Below are 20,323 nucleotides of genomic sequence, written 5' to 3'. Positions count from 1 at the left end.
TGTGCTATTCATGCAACTGATGCACATCTTCCAAGACCAGGGACCCTCGCCTCAACACTGAGATGAAGGTGAGCTGTTCTCAAAGCTCCAATAAATATAAATATCGTATTTTAGTTTGTGGCAAAAAGGTTTATAGACAAGAAGTTGGATTTTCCAGTCAATCCTTTGACACACAGACTTTCAGTACAGAGACTGAAACCCGGGTAGATGTGATGTGAGGACTCTGGATGAGCAGCAACTCTTTAACATATTTAATTTTATTTTTTTTAACTGAGACCTGGCTGCAATCACACCGTCAGAATATTCCAGCCTGCTGACATCTTTTCCTGATTTGATTAAATTTATCTTTATAAAACTTTTACTTTTTTTATCTATAATTTCCTGATTTTAATGCATTTCCTTGTGTCTAAATGGTGCAGTTTAACTACATTTTCTTGAAGTTCACTCCACACATCGGATGCATTAGCTGCAGCGCATGCGGAGTGGACCGTCTCATGTATCTCCTCGGCTTCCGTACATTCGCGTATCACATGCGGAAGTGAGATTTAGGGCGTGTCAGTTTGTAAACTAAAACTGAAGCTCACAGCAGGACTCTACCTGTGTCGGAGAGACCCTTCACCGCTACAGAACCTTCAGATCCGCGCCTTTAGGTAAGTAGAAGTGTGTGTCGTTCCCTTTGTGGATGCGTTGTACGTCTCCTCTGAATACCTGCTGACAGGAAGTGAGACAGAATGTCATTCTTCACATCAGACTTCATGCCACAGGTGTAAAAGCCCTGATCCGTGGACTTACCTGTGGAAGATCCAGATATTTATCCACAGCGTAATGTCTCCTGTCGAGTTATTACAGTGTCATTTCGTTCAATTAGTTCATGTGTTTTCAACTAGCTAATCAAACTGAGTTAAAGTTTTTTTTGCATTTTATTTCCACAAAACACTGGTTATTTTCCATTGATTCCATCTAAGCCCGACATGTGATTGATTACCACGTCTGTGTGTGTGTGTGCATTCCTTCTCTATTTTGTTTAATAAATTGTTAGATTAAACCATGAATGCACTGAATGAACCCTGTTTTTATTTAGGTATACCGAATGAATGAATGAAAGTCTGACATTCAGCAGCTGAGGTGTTATTACATTCTGGTCTATGATGCACCAAATATGTATATTACTCACTAATGATCAATGAAACAAATTGGAATCTAAGTGTGGGCATTGTTCTCACTAATATCTTCTGACTATGTTTGTTTGTGTTTTAATCAGACACGATGGCATCGCTGACCCCTCTATCCCAGGCAAACACTGCCTTCGCGCTGGCTCTGCTGCAAAAGCTGAGCGACAACGACAAGACGGCAAACGTCTTCTTCTCTCCGTTCAGCATCTCCTCGGCCCTGGCCATGGTGATGCTGGGGGCGGGGGGCAACACAGCCTCACAGATGTCAGAGGTGAGGTACCCCGTTGCCTTTTGACAGGTGTCTTTCACGTGGGAAAACCCTCAGGCGTTACTCAACCTGTGTGTGTGTGTGTGTGTAATACCATCAATCAAAGCTCCTGTGTAAAGACAGCCTGTTGGACATGACTCAAGCGGTGTTCACCAGGGTGGGGCAACTGAACTCCCCCGCTCACTATCTATCAGCCGTTTAGTCCTCCTCCGTCAGCAAGACTGATGGCGATCTGCTCTGTCTGACTCTGTTTTATGAGGGGCAGCTTTGTGTCGCGTTGCTGTGGAAACAAAACATACTATGGAAGTGTAAAGACAGTAAAAGCACTGAGCACACATTATCAGCTCCCAGCGAGTTACTGAACTGAAAAGAGAACGTTTGCTACAACCTGGTTCAATTTAGATGAAATATAAAGAACTGAGGTCTTAGTAATCACCTTACTCTGCAATTTAGAAATAATAATAGCTTCCTGTTGAGCAGAAATGATCTTTTTGAAGAAACATTACAGAAATGATTGAGAAAAACAAATAAACTTTTACACTTGCATGCTTTTCAATGGGTGATACCTGAGAGAGAAAATCACACCCCAGATGACATGCTTCATGTAGAAGCTGGTCAACGAGATGGACCAGGTTATTATTAGTGCTAGAATTAGAGTGAGAATATTTTACTGATGTAGTCTATAGAGACTCTTTATTTTAAGTAATTATTCCACTGTGACAACAGGACGAGGATTTGTGCAAAAAAGAAAACAAAACTCTGCTTGGATCAACTGAGAGAGGTAGCTGGAATGGAGGTGGAAGTAGTCTCTGTGAAAGGAGAATGTTTGCTGACTTTTGGAGGGAACAGCATTGAAAAAAGTCAAGTTGGTTTGTGTGACGAGGTAGGAGGGGAGGGATTATTTATGCTGTCATGATCCTTAAAATAAAAACACATTCGTAATCATTTGAAACACAATAAAATGGTTATTATAACAAATGTTTTCAATGAATAAGATAGCCTGGATTGTGCCTCTTTCTCCCCTGATACAATACTAATGTACCCTAATGGTAATGAATGACATGGAATCAAGAGTAAAACCAGGCTTGACATGTTTCATTTAATGTAATTATTCTATAATATTTGGAAGATGGCTTGAATCCAGTTGTGTTTTCAGCAGAATTTAATTCTGGTATAGATACACCTGCAAAATACATTGGATCTTGTCCAGAATTGAAATAGTCAGGAATTTTAGAAAAATGGATAAAAGAAGGCGGCACAGGTCTACTTCAGAAAACTAACTAGTTAAAACTGTCTCAGTTTCTCAAAACATAAATGTGAAAAGGAGAGTTTCCTTGCGAAAGGGAAGTGAGTTGAGTTAAGCTTTCCAGCAGCAGGCCAACGTGTCTTCTCACCCTGACCTCCACAGGCTGAAGTTCAGTCACTGTTGCTGGAACTTCCAGGCAAACGCAAGGAGTGTTGATTGCAACATGGCTGGGTGTGACGAGCACTGCACTAAACATTGCACAATATTACAATGTGACCCATTTGTGAGCCTCAGCTGATGCTCAATTATACATTTAGTGTAAAAAGAAAAACAAAATCAAGCTGTGCATTCTCAGAGGATCATTCAGTGCCTTAAAATGTGCATTTAGCAGTGCATTTTAGGACTAATGTGTTGCATGTTCGATAAGCTTCAACCCAGCCATCCTCTGAACGTAAAGCTTTAAAGGTAACAATTGCACCCACAGGTCCTCTGCTTTGCGTCGCAGCCTGCGGAAACGCAGCAGATGCAGATGGAGATGCAACAGGAGGTCAAATTCCAGCTGCCCGAAGCGCTGCAGAAGTTCACGCCAAAGCAAACAGTACAGGAATTATAACCTTAACAGGTGGTGTGGGTGGTGCGAGGGAGATTTCACACTGGCTTTTCGACTTTGCTTTTTGCTTCACTGACTTTCTAAAGAAATGCTGTCCTGAAAGTGGGAGTCGGCCTCGCTTGGTGCCGTTTACTGAAAGGTTACTTCAAGACCAGCAGTGTTACATAATACACTGGAATGCAGTCCTGTCCTTTTAACCCTTCTTTGTAGTGGGTTTCTTATCTCTTGTCAGCAGCTTCTGGCAGTTATGCGTAATGCTCACAAGGCATGAATATGTTTGGAAAGCGGTCAAACCAATTCTACAATTTCCTTTTTTAAGTATGTATATATATATATATATATATATATATATATATATATATATATATATATATATATATATATATATATATATATATATACACACACACACACATATATGCTTTACATCATGGTATTATTCTATCCTGTGTGTGTAAAATCAGATTCAGCAAACATATGCCAGGAGTCAGTGGTCAGATTGTCTCTGATATGAATACAGACCATGTCATGCTGTCAACCCTGAACACAGGTAACGCCACGGTGGAGGGATGCTTCTTTATACCATGCTCTTAAAGATGCTCATTTCAGCTTCTACTTGGGTGTCGAAGGGAAGTTACACCATCTGGCCAGCTTATTGACAAACTGTTTTTTGCACCTTTGTGACAGTTGTCTCGTCTTTGCAGTGCCTGAAAACCCAGGACTGTCAGGATGACGTGCACTTGAGCTTCAGCCAGCTGCTGAGCGAGCTCAACAGGGCGGATGCTCCGTATGCCCTGAGTGTCGCCAACAGACTCTACGGGGAGAAGTCCTACCAGTTTGTCGAGGTGAGACACGCACGTCCATGCTTGTGTGAGTGTGTGTGGAAGAAGAAAAGCAAATTCCCATCAGGAATACAATAAAAATTTAAGGCTGAAAATATGTTTTATGACGACAATAAGGTTAAAGTCAGGATTAGTTAATTTTAACAAAGTCTGCTTTGAATGACTGTAAGTCCATGCCGGATACATGACCTGTTTGAGTGTGTGTGTGTATTCATAAGCAGAAGTGAATGAGGGAACTGTGAGCTCTTCATAAAACGACATGTGTTATATCATTTTATTTAAGGATTTCCTTATGAAAACAAGGAAACACTACACCGCCGAGCTGGAGCCTGTGGACTTCATCGGCAACGCTGAAGCAGCCAGAGTCAACATCAATGGATGGGTGGAGAAACAGACACAAGGTGGCGCACACACACTCTTATAGCAGCATGTTCTGAGTCATCCATACTGTACATGAATGAATAGAGAGTTTGATGCTGCAAACTTATGTCTTTATATCTTTGATTAGGTAAAATTAAGGACCTGCTGGGGCAGGATGTGTTGGACAGCTTGACCAGACTGGTGCTGGTCAATGCCATCTACTTCAAAGGCAACTGGAACAAGCAGTTCCAGGAGAGTGCCACTCGCGACGCACAGTTTCGGATCAGCAAGGTAACTTTGGATGAACATAATATAAGTTTATTTTGGAATTTATTTTCATATATAGATCATAAAACACATTTCCCTGCACAATGAAATTCTTTCTCCGCTGTCCAGAGAGAATGCCAACAGTAAAATAACAAAAGAAAGAAAAGTTTTCAAGTTCCTGCGTATGCCGTTTGGACTGAAAGTGAATGTTTTAAGGGGCTTGAGTTTCTGTCGGTGCCTGGATGAGATTCTGGTGGCCAGCACCTCCGCCGAGGAACACCTGTTAGACCTGCCACAGCCCTTCGAGAGGCTTCATGAGCACGGGCTGATCATTAATCCAGCCGCGTGTCGGTTCAGGCTCTCAGAAATCGAGTTCCTGGGCCATCAGGTCTCCTCACGCAGATGGCGATGGCTGCTTTTCCTAGTCCTTGTACGATCAAATCCCTGCAGGAGTTCCCCTGCTTGGTGAACTTCTACAACTGCTTCATCATTCACGCAGCTCACCTGACAGCCCCCGCTGTATGAAGCTCTGAGGGCCACAAAGGCAACACAGGACGTGGACTGGACCCCAGAGAGAATCCTGGCATTTCAGAGAGCGAAGGCTGCGCTCTCTGACGCCGCTACGCCGGCGCAGCCCTCTGCTGCAGCGCCGGTCGCGGTCAACACTGACGCCTCGGGTCACGCAGTGGGGGCGGTCTGTGAGCAGTGGCTGGATGCAGCCTGGCAGCCGCTCGCATTTTCCAGCAGGCAGCTGCAGGACAATGAGAGGAAATACAGCACTGAGAACTTTTTGGCTCTTTTCCTCGCGATTCGCCACTTTCGGTTTCTGCTGGAGGGCTGGGAATTCACCACTTGTGTGGACCACAAACCCCTCACTTTCGCCATATCCAAAACCGCGCAGTGTCAGTACTCTGTCTGGAAATAAACAACCATCAACTCGACTCCTTCGTTTGTCTCCTCTTTCGCTAGTATATGACCTTCTCAAAGATGAAGGTCATCCTTCATGCGGTGTGAATTTCCTCCATAAAATTTAGATTTTTTTTTTTTTAATTATTCCAGAATGAAACCAGACCAGTGAAGATGATGTACCAGAAAACAAAGTTTCCTTTGACCTTCATCCCAGAGGTTAACTGCCAGGTAATTCAAATCATTCACTTTTGTTACCAGAATTTTCCTAAATCCAGATTCACTGTCTGAAACACATAATGATTTGTCAAAACTGAATCCAGCCCCAGCTTTTTCACTCTTCTTTAGTTTCAAATGTCAGAATATGATAAATGTAAAGCTTAAAAGCTTGTTCTGACAGATCCTCGAGATGCCGTACCAAGAGAAAGAGCTGAGCATGCTCATCTTCCTTCCCATGAACATCGAGGACGGTTCAACAGGTCTGGAAAAGGTACAGCCTGCTCACATTTACTCTGAGGCACACAGTTGAACTGACCCGACCCAGTCGGAGCCGTGACTGAACGATATTCACTCCTGCAGCTGGAGAACCAGCTGACCCATGAGAAATTTGTGGAGTGGACTCGTCCAGACATGATGGACGAAACGGACATTCAGGTGGGCCTGCCTCGATTCAAGATGGAGGAGAGCTACGACATGAAGAACGTCCTGGTCAGCATGGGCATGGTGGACGCCTTTGATATGGCAGCCAGTGACTTCTCTGGTACGGCGGATTTTATATTTCACTATCAGATCTCCAGAACTGTAGAAGTTTTCTCAAGTCGTTGCTTGTTATCTAACTCTGTGGTTCTCTCCTGGAACAGGCATGTCTCCTGCCAATGACCTGGTGCTTTCTAAAGTTGTCCACAAGGCTTTCGTGGAGGTGAACGAGGAGGGAACAGAGGCCGCTGCGGCCACCGCTCCTGTCATGATGCTGCGCTGCGCCCTTATTCAACAGCCCTTCATCGCCGATCACCCCTTCCTCTTCTTCATCAGACACAACCCTTCCAACAGCGTCCTCTTTGCGGGCCGATACTGCTCCCCCTGAGCTGCAGTTCAGTTCAGTTATATTTGCCACTGTCATCCCAGAATCATCTCACTTCTATTTCAAGACTTCATCCTGTGCCTTTCTGACTTCTGTAACCCAAACCTCAGCCTTAACATCTGAATTGTTGCCCTTATTTGCTGCAGCCTGACACGTCAGCGTAGCTTTACTGTCCACTGCTGTCCATGCTGGCAGTGCAGACATTAGCTGTGTCTTCTGGCTCTGATATTCTTTGCACTTTACCTACAGAGCGTGCAGCATGGTTTTATATTATTGCTAAACCAAAGAGTCTGGATAGAATTGCAGTGACACTGAAAAATATCTTTTACCATTTGTAAGGAAACTGTATTAACATTTGATAAGTTTAGACTAATACATCTTTGAAATAAGAGTGAAGGCTTGAAGTGACTTTTGACCTGTGGTGTTGTTCCCTGCCTACATGACCTACAATAAAAGCTCATACCCCTCTAATGCTCCCATTGTGGGAGCCAACACGTGGAAGCTCCCTGGGTCTCTTCTCTTGCAGTTTCTTTCTCTCTTCACAAACACTGCATACGCTGCTGCTCTGATTGACTTTCCCTGCTTCAGGGCGTAATGCGAGGCCCTCTGCAGAATGCTGAGAGGCATCCTCAGTCCGTTCACAGCTCGGGAAGCGGAACGTGCTTGGACAACATGCTTGCAGGTTGTGGTGCAGAGATTATGAACACTGTTTATCAGAGTGAGTTTTGAACTCACAATCTTCCGTTCAAGTGGCCGCTTGCTCCATTCTTCCGTGACGTTCTATACAATACAGAAATTCAGATTCTTTCATCCATAACATTATAGCTTTGTCAATTATATTTGTGTCCTGGGTTGTTTAACATTATTACACTTTTTTTGAGAACGTGGCACATGCATTTTTATTGAGCTGCCAATTAGTATATATGTAGTTTGTTAGTTTGTCTATAAAATGCATATTAGTAACTGCACAGAATGTAAACTGTGTAAAATGCTAATTTTGAAATGAGATGTCGTTACTGTTTATTAGTTTACATTTGTCATGGTGCTTACTGAACCCTATTGTTGTTATTAATACAACATACTTTAGGTGTGTTTGTGTCTGAACAGGAGATGGAACCTGGTAGCAATGAGTGGAATTCGGGGTCAAAGGGTTCACTCTGACCCTTCTGGTGGCAATTGAAAGCAGTACAATGTAAAAGAGTTTGTGTTTGGGAACAACATTTATTTACAAAAACACATCACACTCCCGTTAGTAAACAGCAATGAATAGCTAACGATATTGAAATATAATACAGTTTATAGAGAAATGTGAAATAAATTAACATGACATACAAAGATACACAAACCAAAACAAAACTAGTATTTACACACATAGGGTGTTTACAACAGGTGAAAAAGATGTCTTTACACATTTTCAAAGATGCAATATTTACAGGCATGTGTGTGTCCCTAGATTTAAGGGGTGGGCGTTTCATCTCCTGTGCTGCCGCTGCTGCTCTGCCAGCCGCTCTTGCCACCCGAGGACGTGGGGCAAAAAGCCGAGGAGCCAGCTTTGGCCAAAGTCTTTTAGGCTGTCCACATTTAGTACATGTGTTAAAGCCACCTCGTGAACGTATTTTGGTTTTAGGGCTCCAGTGGTGTCCTCCTCTGCCCCGGGACACAGACACAGGGGCAGCAGGAAGCTCTGGAGCTGGAGCCACAGCAGGAGCCGCAGAGGGGCGACCTGCTGCCATCACCATCAGAACAGGGTTCACCGGGATGAACCGGGGCAGCGGCTGGGGCAATGGGCCGCACAGCTGTGGCAAAGCTGTTTCTCTCCCATCCACAGGCTGCAGCATCACCGAGGCCATCTACAGGTACATCTACTCTTATTCTGAGTGGACAACCCTTGAAGACTGTCTTCTTCTGGTTTGTGTCAGTGCCATGGACTAGAAATGTCCATTTCTCTGAATAAGGATGCATTATGACGGTAGAACTCAAAAATGGCTCCTGTTGAGAAAACGTTTCTATTTGTTAAAGCAATACATTGAGTTGGACGCCTTCTACACATCCGAGAGTGAGGGTCTTCAGTGAGTAAACCAAAAACAGTCTTCAAATCTTCTTTGGCATCACCAAGAATAGTAGTGTTAGAGCCATTTACAAATTGTTTATTCTGCATATTTGATTAGGATAATTATGTTGTTTAGAGTAATACATTATTTTGTTAAGAGGTATATGATTATATTTTGTATTGTTTTGTGTTCATTGGTTTTGATTGCTAAATTGGGCTCCTTTTAATGCCCTGTGTTTGGTCTCGTTGAGGGCTCATGCGCAGTGTTGGTGAATCATGAATCCTGTACAGATACTCCAATCAAAGCAGCTCCCCTGTAAAATAACACACATATAAAGCACAACACAGTGGAGCATCTTTTCTGGTCACACTGTACTGTACCCAGCATGTTTTGACCTGTTCCTCGACTCCCTCTACAGCCACCACGGCAGACCTGTACAAGGATCCAACTCCATCATCAAGTCTGTGGACGACATGAAGGCCATTGGCCTCATCAGCAACAACCATGAGACAGTTCCCTTCCATATAATCATATGTTTACCAGGAGCATGTTAATTGCACTTTATCTTTGTAAAATATATTAATGTTCATCGCAACCCCATAACCTGTATATTGTGTTTATACTCACCCATACATCTCCACTTTTACTGTACAAAATGTAAAATCTTGCACTTGCTACCTGTTGCATTGTGGTTAGATGCCAAACGGCATTTCTTACCTTGTACTTCTACGTGTAATGACGGTAAAGTTGAATCTAATACAATCTAATCTTCTTGAGAAGGCTGATGAAATGTAGAAGACCTGCAGTCTTCCATCACTGGGTAATCATTCATAGGGCGTACATTTGTAAAAAGCATATCGAGGAATGTTCACCATGTTAGATATCCAAAGAGAAAATATGAAAACTTTTACTCCACTGTGTTTCCCTTGCTAATATGTTATGCACTGATGTAAAAATATCAAGTCTCTTGCCATGTGATTACAGCAAACGTTAAAGACATAATTTGAATTTGACCACAGTATTCAGTGACAGTTGTTTTCAATCTCACCTGATGCTTGAGTCTCAGCTCAGCCTCAGATGGACTTCCCCTGCATGCCACTGCCTCTAAAACACTTGAACGCTGCTCCTGGCAAAGTTTCATGAAAATTCTCGATATCGGCTGGACGTCACGCACCACGTGATCTTCCTTAGTTACCAGGCCGGAGGGGCAAACAACGTGGAAGGGACCGTAGCAACAGTAAGGGCTTGCCCAGTTATTAAAACTTTAAGCGTTTTGTTGTGTTGCAGAACAAGTTTATTATTGGTTACTGGTGCCAGGTATGGCTTACCAGTATCAGGATGGGTTGAAGCCTGAAGCTTTTAGCAAGATATAAGGCAAAGCTTAGCATCGTCGGGCTGGATTTGTGTCCATACAAGCACACAGCTGATTCCTGGCTAAATAAGCTAATCCAAAACAATGGCCTAGTCTGGGTACCCAGATGTGAACCACTACCTCATCAAAGCTCCTGGTAAGTGCAAATGTTGCTATGAAAGGTGTCTATTTAAAAAAATGTATTTGACGAACGCAGTTTGATTAAAATGAGGATGCTAACAAGCTAGCGTTAGCTCGCCTGCTAGTGCTTGTTTGTTACCACGCTTAAAGGAACAGGCTCATATCCTGGCACGCCAGACTGTCTCTCCATGGGCAGAGATACATGGGGAAACACGTATTTCTTTATGTCTTTATATGTGTGTAATACATAAAGTCTGGCATGCCAGGCTAACAGGCTAACAGGCTCAGCTCACATCCACCAATATAGCGCTAGTCTAGAAACGGAAATGGCAGCTCTAAACTTTCCTTTCTTACCTGTTACAAAGTGTGCAGAACAAACATACGTGTAGTCCGATTTCGGTAGCCACAGTTTTTCCGGTGTTTTGCTGTCGGCGGTTCTGTTTATAACAGCCGCTTTATCCTCCTCTCTGGTTCAGTAGCCTCACTTGGTATCATGTAAAAGGACAAGTGAGACTGTCGAGCTACATTGTTGGTGTCGTTTAACACAATTCTTCACCATAGTTTTATATATCTATATCTCTCAATCTATAACAAATGCTAAGCAAGAACAAACTCCACACAAACGCTCTGCCTGCAGCACTGTCTGTGATTGTTTGCCCCTTCGCACTGGTTGCTAAGGACCGCGCATACCCTAACGTGCTTAGTTCCCCGGATGTCCATGGTCGAGAATTACATCAGTACATTACAGCAGAAATTTAATTTTATCCACATAAATGATTCTGCTCTGCAAACATTATTGTAAACAGCATATCATATCTCACTCTATAACTTACACTAACAGGGAAACATTATTGCGCATACTTATTAAGTAAACGTGTTTGCTAGCAAACTAGCTGATTAACTTGCTAGCGAATCAGCAATTAAAGCCGATACTCAACCAGTTGAATACAATTTGTTTAGGATGTTCAGGAGCTTTCTTAACATGAGGAAAGTTACCTTTATCTTGCCACGTTGTCTCCTCGTAATCTTCTTCCTCTCCTTTTTTCCTCTTTCAGCCACTTTTTGCCACGTTTTGCTCCCAACCTGCACTGAGAGGCGCACTGCGCATGCGTGCAGCATACAGCACAGCTTTGACCTCAGAGGGGAGGCGACCCCAGCAGAGGTCTGTTTCCATGGTACTGTGATTTAATACAATGATAAATCTTTGATAATACATGCATCATTCACTCAAATATGCAGAAATTATGATATAATTTTAAAAACAAAAGTGTGAAAGTAATTTTAAAAAATTAGTTGCTGCGGCCCCCCCTACTGGTGACCGCAGTTAGTTCGCTCCTCTGACATCATGCAGCCACATCAGACGCTGAGGCGAAGTGTTGAAATGAATCACTACAGAAACATAATAGGATTTTACCCAGAGGAATTTTTTTTGGGATTCACAGTTGGTCCGTATAAACTGGCAAAAAAAAACCATGGTTGTGTCCCTCTCAATTTTGCATTTCAAATAAGATTAGAGAAGTTCATTTTTAAATCTTACATTGTATTTATCCTTGCAACAAACTAATTTCCAGGTTTGCTGAAGTGGATGTAATGTGCAGTTTTTGTGGAGATGAGCCAGAGACGATCCTACATTTGTTTTGTGTTTGCCAATCATCTACTGTGTTCTGGAGAGACATAGAGAAATGTATCTGTAATAAAGCTAGGCAGTCCATCACAATCAGACCCAAAGACATTATTTCACATTTTGGATCTGACGACAAGCCTCTGTGCTTTATAACAAATCTTATGATTCTGATGGGTAAATTTCACATACGTAAGATGAAGTTCAAGTCCCGTCCAAACTTTAATGTCTTTACTGCGGAATTAAACTTCTATATAACCACTCTAGAGCTGACAACAAATTAGAAGAGTGAACGAACACAGCTGTACTTTAAAGATTTACTTTCAGTAACCCCTGATTAGATAGTTTGTGCCTTCATTTCTTTTAATTCACATATTCATGTTTTCTTATCTTGTTATATTTATAATATACAGTTTTACAAATGTACACTGTGAAATTTATTTTATATGCAATTGTTTGTCTGTATGCCTACATTTTCAATAAAGATTTTTGAAAAAAAAAAAGCGATGTGTCGAAATGACGCACAACCCTTCCCAGTTTCTGGAGAGCAGGAGAGTTGCGAGCAGGAAGACAGTTTGGTTTATTCAATGAGAGCGAACAGAGAAGACAGAATTTACACAACCGTGTAAGAAATCTACTCAACTACAACAACTGCTGGTAACATTAGTATTGGGAATAACCGGTTTCAAAAGCAACACAATCATAGAAACTGTGTTGCAGACGGTGTGGAATGAATTCAATGCTACTACACCTACAAGAACACAACAAAACAACTCCCAATTACACTATAAACCTAAAAACATCGAAGTAAACCCCAAAAACTATATTTAAATCTTAATTATCCCATCTTAAACTCTCAAATCAACAAAACATTGTTACCATGGCTGGGAGCAGAAAAGGGGAGGGTTTTCTGATGACTTACTTTAACAGCGTTTTCTCCAGTTCTTTCCAACATGGTTGAATAACGACACCAGCAACACTAGAAACTAGTGAGAGTTTATTGTTTATATTCCAGGTGAACCTATTAACACATGACTCTCTCATAAACATACAGTCAATGGACTCTTCCAGTGCTTGGCCATCAGGGAAACATGACTTTCAGTTGGTGTTGTTTACACTTTCATCCCTTCTAATCTAAAATATGAGGAATACTGTCAAAAACTTTGCACGTCCCCACAAAAAAAAAAAACAAATTAAAAAGTAATTTATCTTTTTAAAGAGGAATAAGCTGATGAAATTGACCCCTTAAAAAGGGTTAGAATTGAGTTTTTCTAGAAACTTATCTTAAATTTTTTCTTTTTTCAAATGTATTAATTTGAATTAATGTAATTATTTTTCTCAGAGCAATGAAAAAAAAAACCCAACAGAAATGCCCAAATAATTAAATTAAAGGTACATAATATTGGGTAAATCTCAGTGAAAGTAAAAGAAACAGCAAAAACAACAGCTATAAAATACATAGACATGTAACAATTCGAGGTTCAGGCCTGCCTACTTATTTTCTATACAAGTGCTCTTGTAGCTGATATGTTTACATCAATATAGTCCAGAAATGGGTTCCATGTCCTCTTGAAAACATTCACTTTGGAATGTAAAAGACTGTAAAAGACATGGAAACTTATCTTCAGTGAACGCCGAGTTTAAACTGTGTGTTTGGTGTTTTAAATGAAGGACACAAACTGAAGAAGATAACTTTAATTTTTTCGTTCCCGGTACTTGTTAAACCCCGAACGTGCGACCACCATCAAGCACCAAGGGAAGACGAACCCCTCAGTGGCATCAGGAGGCAATGCCTTGCTGTTCTCTACGTTCGGCCACTGGACATTTTCTCAACGGGATGAGTTGGACTGTCACGTCATCACAGGTGGGACTGGGACCATATGCTTCTTTCACAATTCGATTTTTTCTGGTGCCTATTTGATTTAAACTGCCTTCTTCAATTCGGACCCTTTTTTTTTTTGTTTTGGTTTTAAGTTGACTTTAACACAAGACCATGTGGAACAGTTTAATAATGATGTCTACAGATTATAGCAAAAAATGCACACCACATAAGAGTCAAATTTTTTTTCACTCTGAACTTTATTTTCAAAAGCTTTAACTATAAAAAAGAAGCAAAAAAAGAAAAAAATAACCCAGCCAAAAACTAGACAAAAAAAATCGATTTTAGAACAAAAAAAACAAAACAAAAAGGATTTTAAAAATCGCTGAACAAAAGTCCTAATACTTAGGTAGGTGACTCAATTTTTTGTCCCACCCCTATTAACAGGACATCCCACCACAGTCCTAGAGTCCAACATGCTCCTGGTTGAGGAACAGTTCCGGTTTCCGTGGGAGACGCCCAGGACTGAGCCCAGCGGCCTTCCAGAGGAGGTTCAACCCTCTTTCATATGTGGCCAAATGTCACAAGGTGCCCGGGAGCTGGAGGCGCACCCGAAGAAGCGCAAGGGCTTCTTCCCCTTCTGCTGTGGGGTGTGTGGGCGGCGGTACAGGGTGCCTCAAGCCCTCCACAACTACATGGACGCATGAAAAACCATCGGGTGGACCTGGACGACCCGAGGCTGGGTGGTGCTGCTGACTCCCAGCAGTCATTTGTCCTGGGTCTGAAGCCCTCCGGTCTGGACAGTGACCTGCCTGTGAGATCCTCCACATGGATTCCACACCTCGACCGCTTCGTCACCTTCCAGTCCTGGCAACTTGCCACCACTGGGAAGGTGGCAGTCCCATCAAGGCAGGCAAAACAACAACGCCTAAAAGCCAGTGGACGGAGAGGGTCTGAGGAGGAACCATCTGGAGTGACCAAGCACCACCGTCAACAACAGCCTGTGGCAGAAACACCAGCGTCACACGGTGAGTCTCCATGGCAGGAATCCTGTGGAAGCAGCACTTCTGTTGGCACCAGTAAGCAGCATCCTCACACCCAGAAACTCAAAGATCCCTTTGTTAATTCTGTAAGTATTGTCAGAGTGTGCTCCATGTTTTAAATATTCCTATAACTTCTTATTTTCAGGTGGCAGCCCATACCGGTGTACGTACTGCAGCCACTCTGCAGCTGGGAGGTCGGCACTGCAGTGCCACATGGACCAGCTGCCTGAGGCGACCCCCAGAAGACCGGGGCTCTCAGGCTTCACAGGCAGCCCCCCAGCACTGGACCCGCCACCCGGCAACAGGTGCCGCTCTCGCTAATGCCAGTCTTCAGCCTCTGCTCCAGCAAAACGAGACTGGAAAGGCTCCTGTGAGGCATCCCCGTACCCCTCAGCCCCCTGCTCCCCCTGTCCCTGCACCTGGACGGGTGTACAGGTGTGGCATCCCGGGAGCACAGCACCCAACCCCAGTCCCCGAGGACCACCCCTCCAGGAGCAGGTATGTAATGGATGATCTGCTGCTTCTTTTCCACATGAGGACGCTGCAGATATGAAGCTTCTCTCACTTTGTCTCACAGCTTTTTTTTGTTTTTTTCATGAATCATGAAGCAGGACGAGGAGCAACAGTTTTCTGACCGTTTACATTAAGGTTGTTGGTTTTCAGGGTATTTTTGAGGCTTTGACAGTTTTTGGCAGGCTGGGCTTGGTCCAGGCCTTCGTTCTTCGCTGCATCACATGAAAATTCAGTTGGAGATGAGGTGATGAAAGGCTACTGAAGATCTCATTGAGGAAGTTCACCTGTAGCTCCAAATCATTAAATCTCACCAGTTTAACCCTGTTCAGACTGTTCGAGTTTTTTGTGTAAAAATGTGGATTTTTCAGAAATGCCAATAAAATGTTGACATAAATCTGATGGGTTTTGTTATTTTGAGTTTCTTTTTTTTTTTTTAAAGTTAACATGACTGAGTCGCAATTTACCTTGTTTTTGTTTTAATGCTGACTCAGCACAAAAAGCTGAAGGGAGGAGGCCTCCATCAGGGCGTGGCAGTTCAGCACCAGGTCTTGGATGTGGTGGTAATCAGGCAGTACTTTAGTCCACCGGGGAAGGTGGACTCCACCCTTCTTAGTTGGGGACTTGTGCAGTGCGCACAGCTTGATGCACATGGCCTCAACCAGACGGCCGGTGCTGGGCCACTGAGCCGGCCCCCCTGGATGGTCAATCAGGCACCTCTTCATGCCGTCCACACCCGCTGATATCTGGGCTGGTAGTGGATCCTCCTCTTGTCCCCATCAGGAGGAGCAGTCCACCGGCGGATGACCTCTGCCACCTGCTGTTCATCCAGGTGGAGAGCCTGACGGATGGACACCAGGTTCTCAGCCAAATCCTAGACCTTGTCCCAGCCAGCTGCACCATCAGGTCCAAGAACTGGAGCCTGCAAAAGGAAGTGTTAAAACACAATAGACAGCATGTTAAATCTCAGAGCGTACAAACAAATAAAAACTAATTATGAGTAGTCTACTTACAGGAGCCTGGTCTGCAACAACACAGCCAGCCGATGTTGCAGGACCAGAGGCTGTACTCAGCTGGGGGGAAGGCTGCAGAGGAGGCTGGGCTGGGCCCTCCTCCATGAAGACTTCATCCCTCATCATCCATCTGTTTCACCAGCTGATCCTCCTCCTCTGGATTGGCCATGACAGTGCAGGATTAACCAGACTGACTGTACAGGTACTCCATTCCAAGCAGCTCCCCTGTAAAATAACACACATATAAAAGTCAAGTCAATACAGCTTTTAAAATATACTCTCCAATACTCCCTCTCAGTGGCATAATCAGTGCTACTAGACATAAGAACCCCATTCATGTCTTTCAAGATTAACCTGTATAATACATATATTATTTCAAGTTTCAAGCTTTTGAAGTATTTGATTAAATATTTGAGTTGATAATAATCGTCCATGCCTGTGTAGGCCCCAGGAGGCCGGTAGCGCTCGTCCAAGGAGTCCTTGAGGACTTTGCGGCCGAGGCGGTCCAGAGCTTCCCTCTCAGTGCTGCTGTAAGTCCTCATGTCAGACCTGCCCTTCACTGCCTCCTCCTGTTGTCACCCAAGCATCGTTAGGTCAAACACAAGGAGAAAAGGGAGACGGGATCAGCCAGGTATGAAGCAAAGCAGCATAACTGCTCACTGAGAGCACCTCTGGAATACAGCATTCTGCAACTACACTATTATTCCAGGAGGAGCAGGGGACAGGTGAGAAATGGGAAAAATGAGCTGAGTTAGTGATTATGATCCAATTAAATAACTACAGTCACATACACCTTTAACCATGTTTGCTTTGAAGAAGTTCACTCAAAAGTGTGAATGTAGACAGACACTTCATAAGTGCCATTCTTCTGTATTGCAAAAGAAAAGAACATTTTATGTCATTAAAAACACTTTTATCATTAAATTGTCTGTGATAGATTGTTTGGGATTACACACCTGGAGGAAGTTGCTCCTCAGCTTGAGAAGCCACAGTCGCCATCTCCTGGTCATCGTCCACCTCGAAAAAATCCTCAGCAGCTGCATCTGGAAAACAGTAAAGAACATGAAGCACACGTCACCAACACACCTGTATGTACTGACTGAACTGACCAGAGGCGAAGAGCTGTCTGCGGGCTCCGGACTGTGACAGAGGGGGCAAAGTGGCTCTGCAGCTGTTGTTTAAAACACCATCTTTTAGTTTGATGTCTTGCAGTGAGCAAGAACCAGGAATTCGTCACCAGGGTCGCCTCCGTTCTGACTCACAAAGGCAGAGGCCTCGGCCAGGACCTCCTCCTTCGCTCTGGCTCTCCCCACTGCCGCGATCTGCCTCCTGTTCGTCTCCTCGGTTGGCCCCATAAGGAAACCTTGAGGTTTTTTTTTGGAGAGCTGGGTATGAATACATGATCGAAAAGAAAATGAGCATAAACAAAACAATATTTATTAAATTTATTAATGTTTTTGAAAACATGAAATTAGCATTAACATATAATCCCAATCAGTATTCAATTAACTCAAGGAAACATTGAGGAAATAGTTATTCACTATTCATTCAAGATGCATGAAACCAAGACACACATTTCCTCTTTAAGTCCCATTAACAATCACGTTTATACTTTGACTTTTAAACACTTAACATCCTTGTTCTCTCATCAAAAGACTGCTTCTTGCAATAAGGATGCATTTTATCAGTGATAACTTAATTAAACAGAATGAATCTCATTTGCAGTTACTTTGAAATACATTAACACCAAGGACAATGACAAACATGGCTACCTCATCACTTGGCGCCAGATTCCATGAACCGAATTTACCATAAAGCATTAACATGAGCTGCCCATTGAGGCCATAACTTATTTTTTGAAACAACAAATTCATATTAACGTCATGTCTTTTTAACATTTTCACACACAAAACTACTTCACACACACCGAAATAACCCTCAAATGCCCCGGAGCCACAAATGAAAGAAACCAGGAAAAAGTTAAGATGGACGGCGGCCGCCATTTCCTCACTGCGGGCCGTCAGACTAAACCGTTTCTACACATAGCATACTTCATACTCGCTAAACATATCCCCGGAGATTTACATGACTTTATAAATATCTGTGATCGTGAACACAGTAGGCAACTGACCTGGAAATATTCAAAATATTGGACAGGAATCTGTGACGCACGACAGCTTTTTGTCCTTCTTTTGTCCATCCGGATTGTGAGAGTTCTTGTTCTGCAGAGTCTGCACTGCTAAAAGGGCCCCCGAATGAACGCTACTAGAGGGTGCTGCCACCCTGTGTCCATTTGGAGAACTGCATGTCATGCACTTCCATCTCACCCGGCAAAAAGTGAAATGACATTGTAATGGGGAAATAAACAACAAGCAATAATCTCAACAAAACATTTCTTTTGTGAGTATCACACTAACAACAGACGCAAAATCACGTCTGGTGAGATCTGAAAAAAAAATCACCCCAAATGTCCGGGTTTTGCACCGAACATTATCTTAAATAGCAAGAAAAGAAAATAAATATAAAGTACATACCGGTTGCTCGCTCACTCACTCGCTCTCTCTTGTGTTACACTGTAAAAGAGTTCGGTTTCGCGCATGCGCCCTGGAGACCAAAGTCAGCCCAAGCAAGTGTTCTGATTGGCTGAGACACTGGCTTAAATTTCTCGGCAAGCATTCTGATTGGGCAAGATGGGCTGGCTGTTGCCTTACTTTGCTCTAACAGCAGAGTGCAGCAGGCGCAATAGAGTGGGTCATAAGTTCAAATCCAACTTTTCACCAATTCTCTGATGAAATGCTGGTATGACTGCCAGAATGTGCCTGAATTTCAGACTGCAAACCCAGTGGCTAGATTGAGTATCTACATTAGTGGTCAATGTGATTTCTAATTTTCTGTACTTTGCTGCCAGTTTAACTAAAACCAACATTGACTCATGGTTGAAAACATGACGTTGAAATGATGTGATTTCAACACTGATCAGATTTGCAAAATCAAAACAAAATTCAATTCAAAAAGTCTAGTGCAATAGCCAATCGCAGGATGCCCCATTCAAAGTCCTATAACTTGGTAAGCCAAGGTAACACTGACCTGAGGTGGGTCTCATATGGTGTGGTTCTTCTTCAGTAGTCTTTGTTGATGACTTGTTGCTTGCGGCTCCCACCGAAGACTGTTTGCCTTTCAAGCTTCTCATCCCTTGCTTCTACATTTCCACTCTTGTGATTTTAAGGTGTCTAAGCGTAAGCTACAATTTTGTCTTGATGTTTCTGAAAAATCCGGCTCCATTGCTGCCATTCTTTCTCAGAAAAGAGAGGGGACAGGAGACAGACAAATTTTGACATATGTAAGCTTTTCTCTTGACCCAGTGGAAGCTAAACAGCCACCCTGTGCCAGGTACGCTGCAGGTTTGACAAAAGTAATACTCAAAACTGATCACATTGTAATGGACACCCACCCATAAGCCAGACTACTCCGTTTTTGTGGATGGATGTTGTTTCAGAGACCCCTCTGGGGTCCTCAGATCTGCTTATGCAGTCGTGGTAGACGTTGGCCAACAAACTTATTATGTTTAGGAAGCAGACCTCATCGGAGGTATACAGTCAGCCCAGAGGGCTGAACTCATTGCTCTCACTAGGGTTCTAGAGAGGGTGGATGGTTAAAGAGTCAACATCGACATTGACTCAGCAATCGCTGCAGGCATAGTGCATGTGGAATTCCCATGTTGGCTAAGAAACGGGTTCGTAACATCAACTGGAATCCCCATTAAACATCAAGACGACATTACCAATCTGCATGCTGCCCAACTGCTCCCAAAACAGGTAGCGGTCATTAAATGCAAACGTACACACAGGAGGGACCTCCTATGTGGACTTAGGCAACCATGCAGCGGACACCACAGCTAAAGAGGTTGCAGGGCACAAAACTTCACATCAAATGATCACTACAGAAGAAAAACCAGAAGAAATCACAATCGACCTCATCCTGAAAGACCAAGCAAAAGCCTCACCTGAAGAGAAAGTCGGCTG

General features: G+C 43.2%; 1 protein-coding gene across 2 annotated transcripts; it reads left to right on the top strand.

The window, feature by feature from the left end:
- The first annotated feature begins 531 nt into the window (after window positions 1-531).
- LOC115394508 (leukocyte elastase inhibitor-like) lies at window positions 532-7,249 on the top strand. Of its 2 annotated transcripts, XM_030099834.1 has the most exons (10): window positions 532-650; window positions 1,262-1,443; window positions 3,171-3,284; window positions 4,001-4,141; window positions 4,422-4,539; window positions 4,647-4,789; window positions 5,825-5,902; window positions 6,072-6,161; window positions 6,251-6,431; window positions 6,532-7,249. In XM_030099834.1, the coding sequence occupies exons 2-10, from the start codon at window positions 1,267-1,269 to the stop codon at window positions 6,753-6,755; spliced, it is 1,266 nt and encodes a 421-aa protein (XP_029955694.1). In that variant the 5' UTR covers window positions 532-650; window positions 1,262-1,266; the 3' UTR covers window positions 6,756-7,249. The 2 variants fall into 2 exon arrangements, with proteins under 2 accessions (XP_029955694.1, XP_029955695.1); XM_030099835.1 differs by lacking the exon at window positions 3,171-3,284 and having other exon boundaries at window positions 6,532-6,755.
- The last annotated feature ends 13,074 nt before the right edge of the window (window positions 7,250-20,323 follow it).

This window comes from Salarias fasciatus, chromosome 9, assembly GCF_902148845.1.
Source record: "Salarias fasciatus chromosome 9, fSalaFa1.1, whole genome shotgun sequence".
In the NCBI taxonomy this organism is placed as follows: domain Eukaryota; kingdom Metazoa; phylum Chordata; class Actinopteri; order Blenniiformes; family Blenniidae; genus Salarias; species Salarias fasciatus.
The sequence above is the reverse complement of the archived record's forward strand: the minus strand, read 5'-3'. Positions and strand labels throughout refer to the sequence as shown.

Bases quoted from the DNA above. Each gene is read 5' to 3' on its own strand.
- LOC115394508 (XM_030099834.1), top strand. From the start codon at position 1,267: ATGGCATCGCTGACCCCTCTATCCCAGGCAAACACTGCCTTCGCGCTG. The intron at 1,444-3,170 runs GTGAGGTACCCC...TTGCACCCACAG, and splicing joins CAGCCTCACAGATGTCAGAG to GTCCTCTGCTTTGCGTCGCA. The intron at 6,432-6,531 runs GTACGGCGGATT...CTCCTGGAACAG, and splicing joins GGCAGCCAGTGACTTCTCTG to GCATGTCTCCTGCCAATGAC.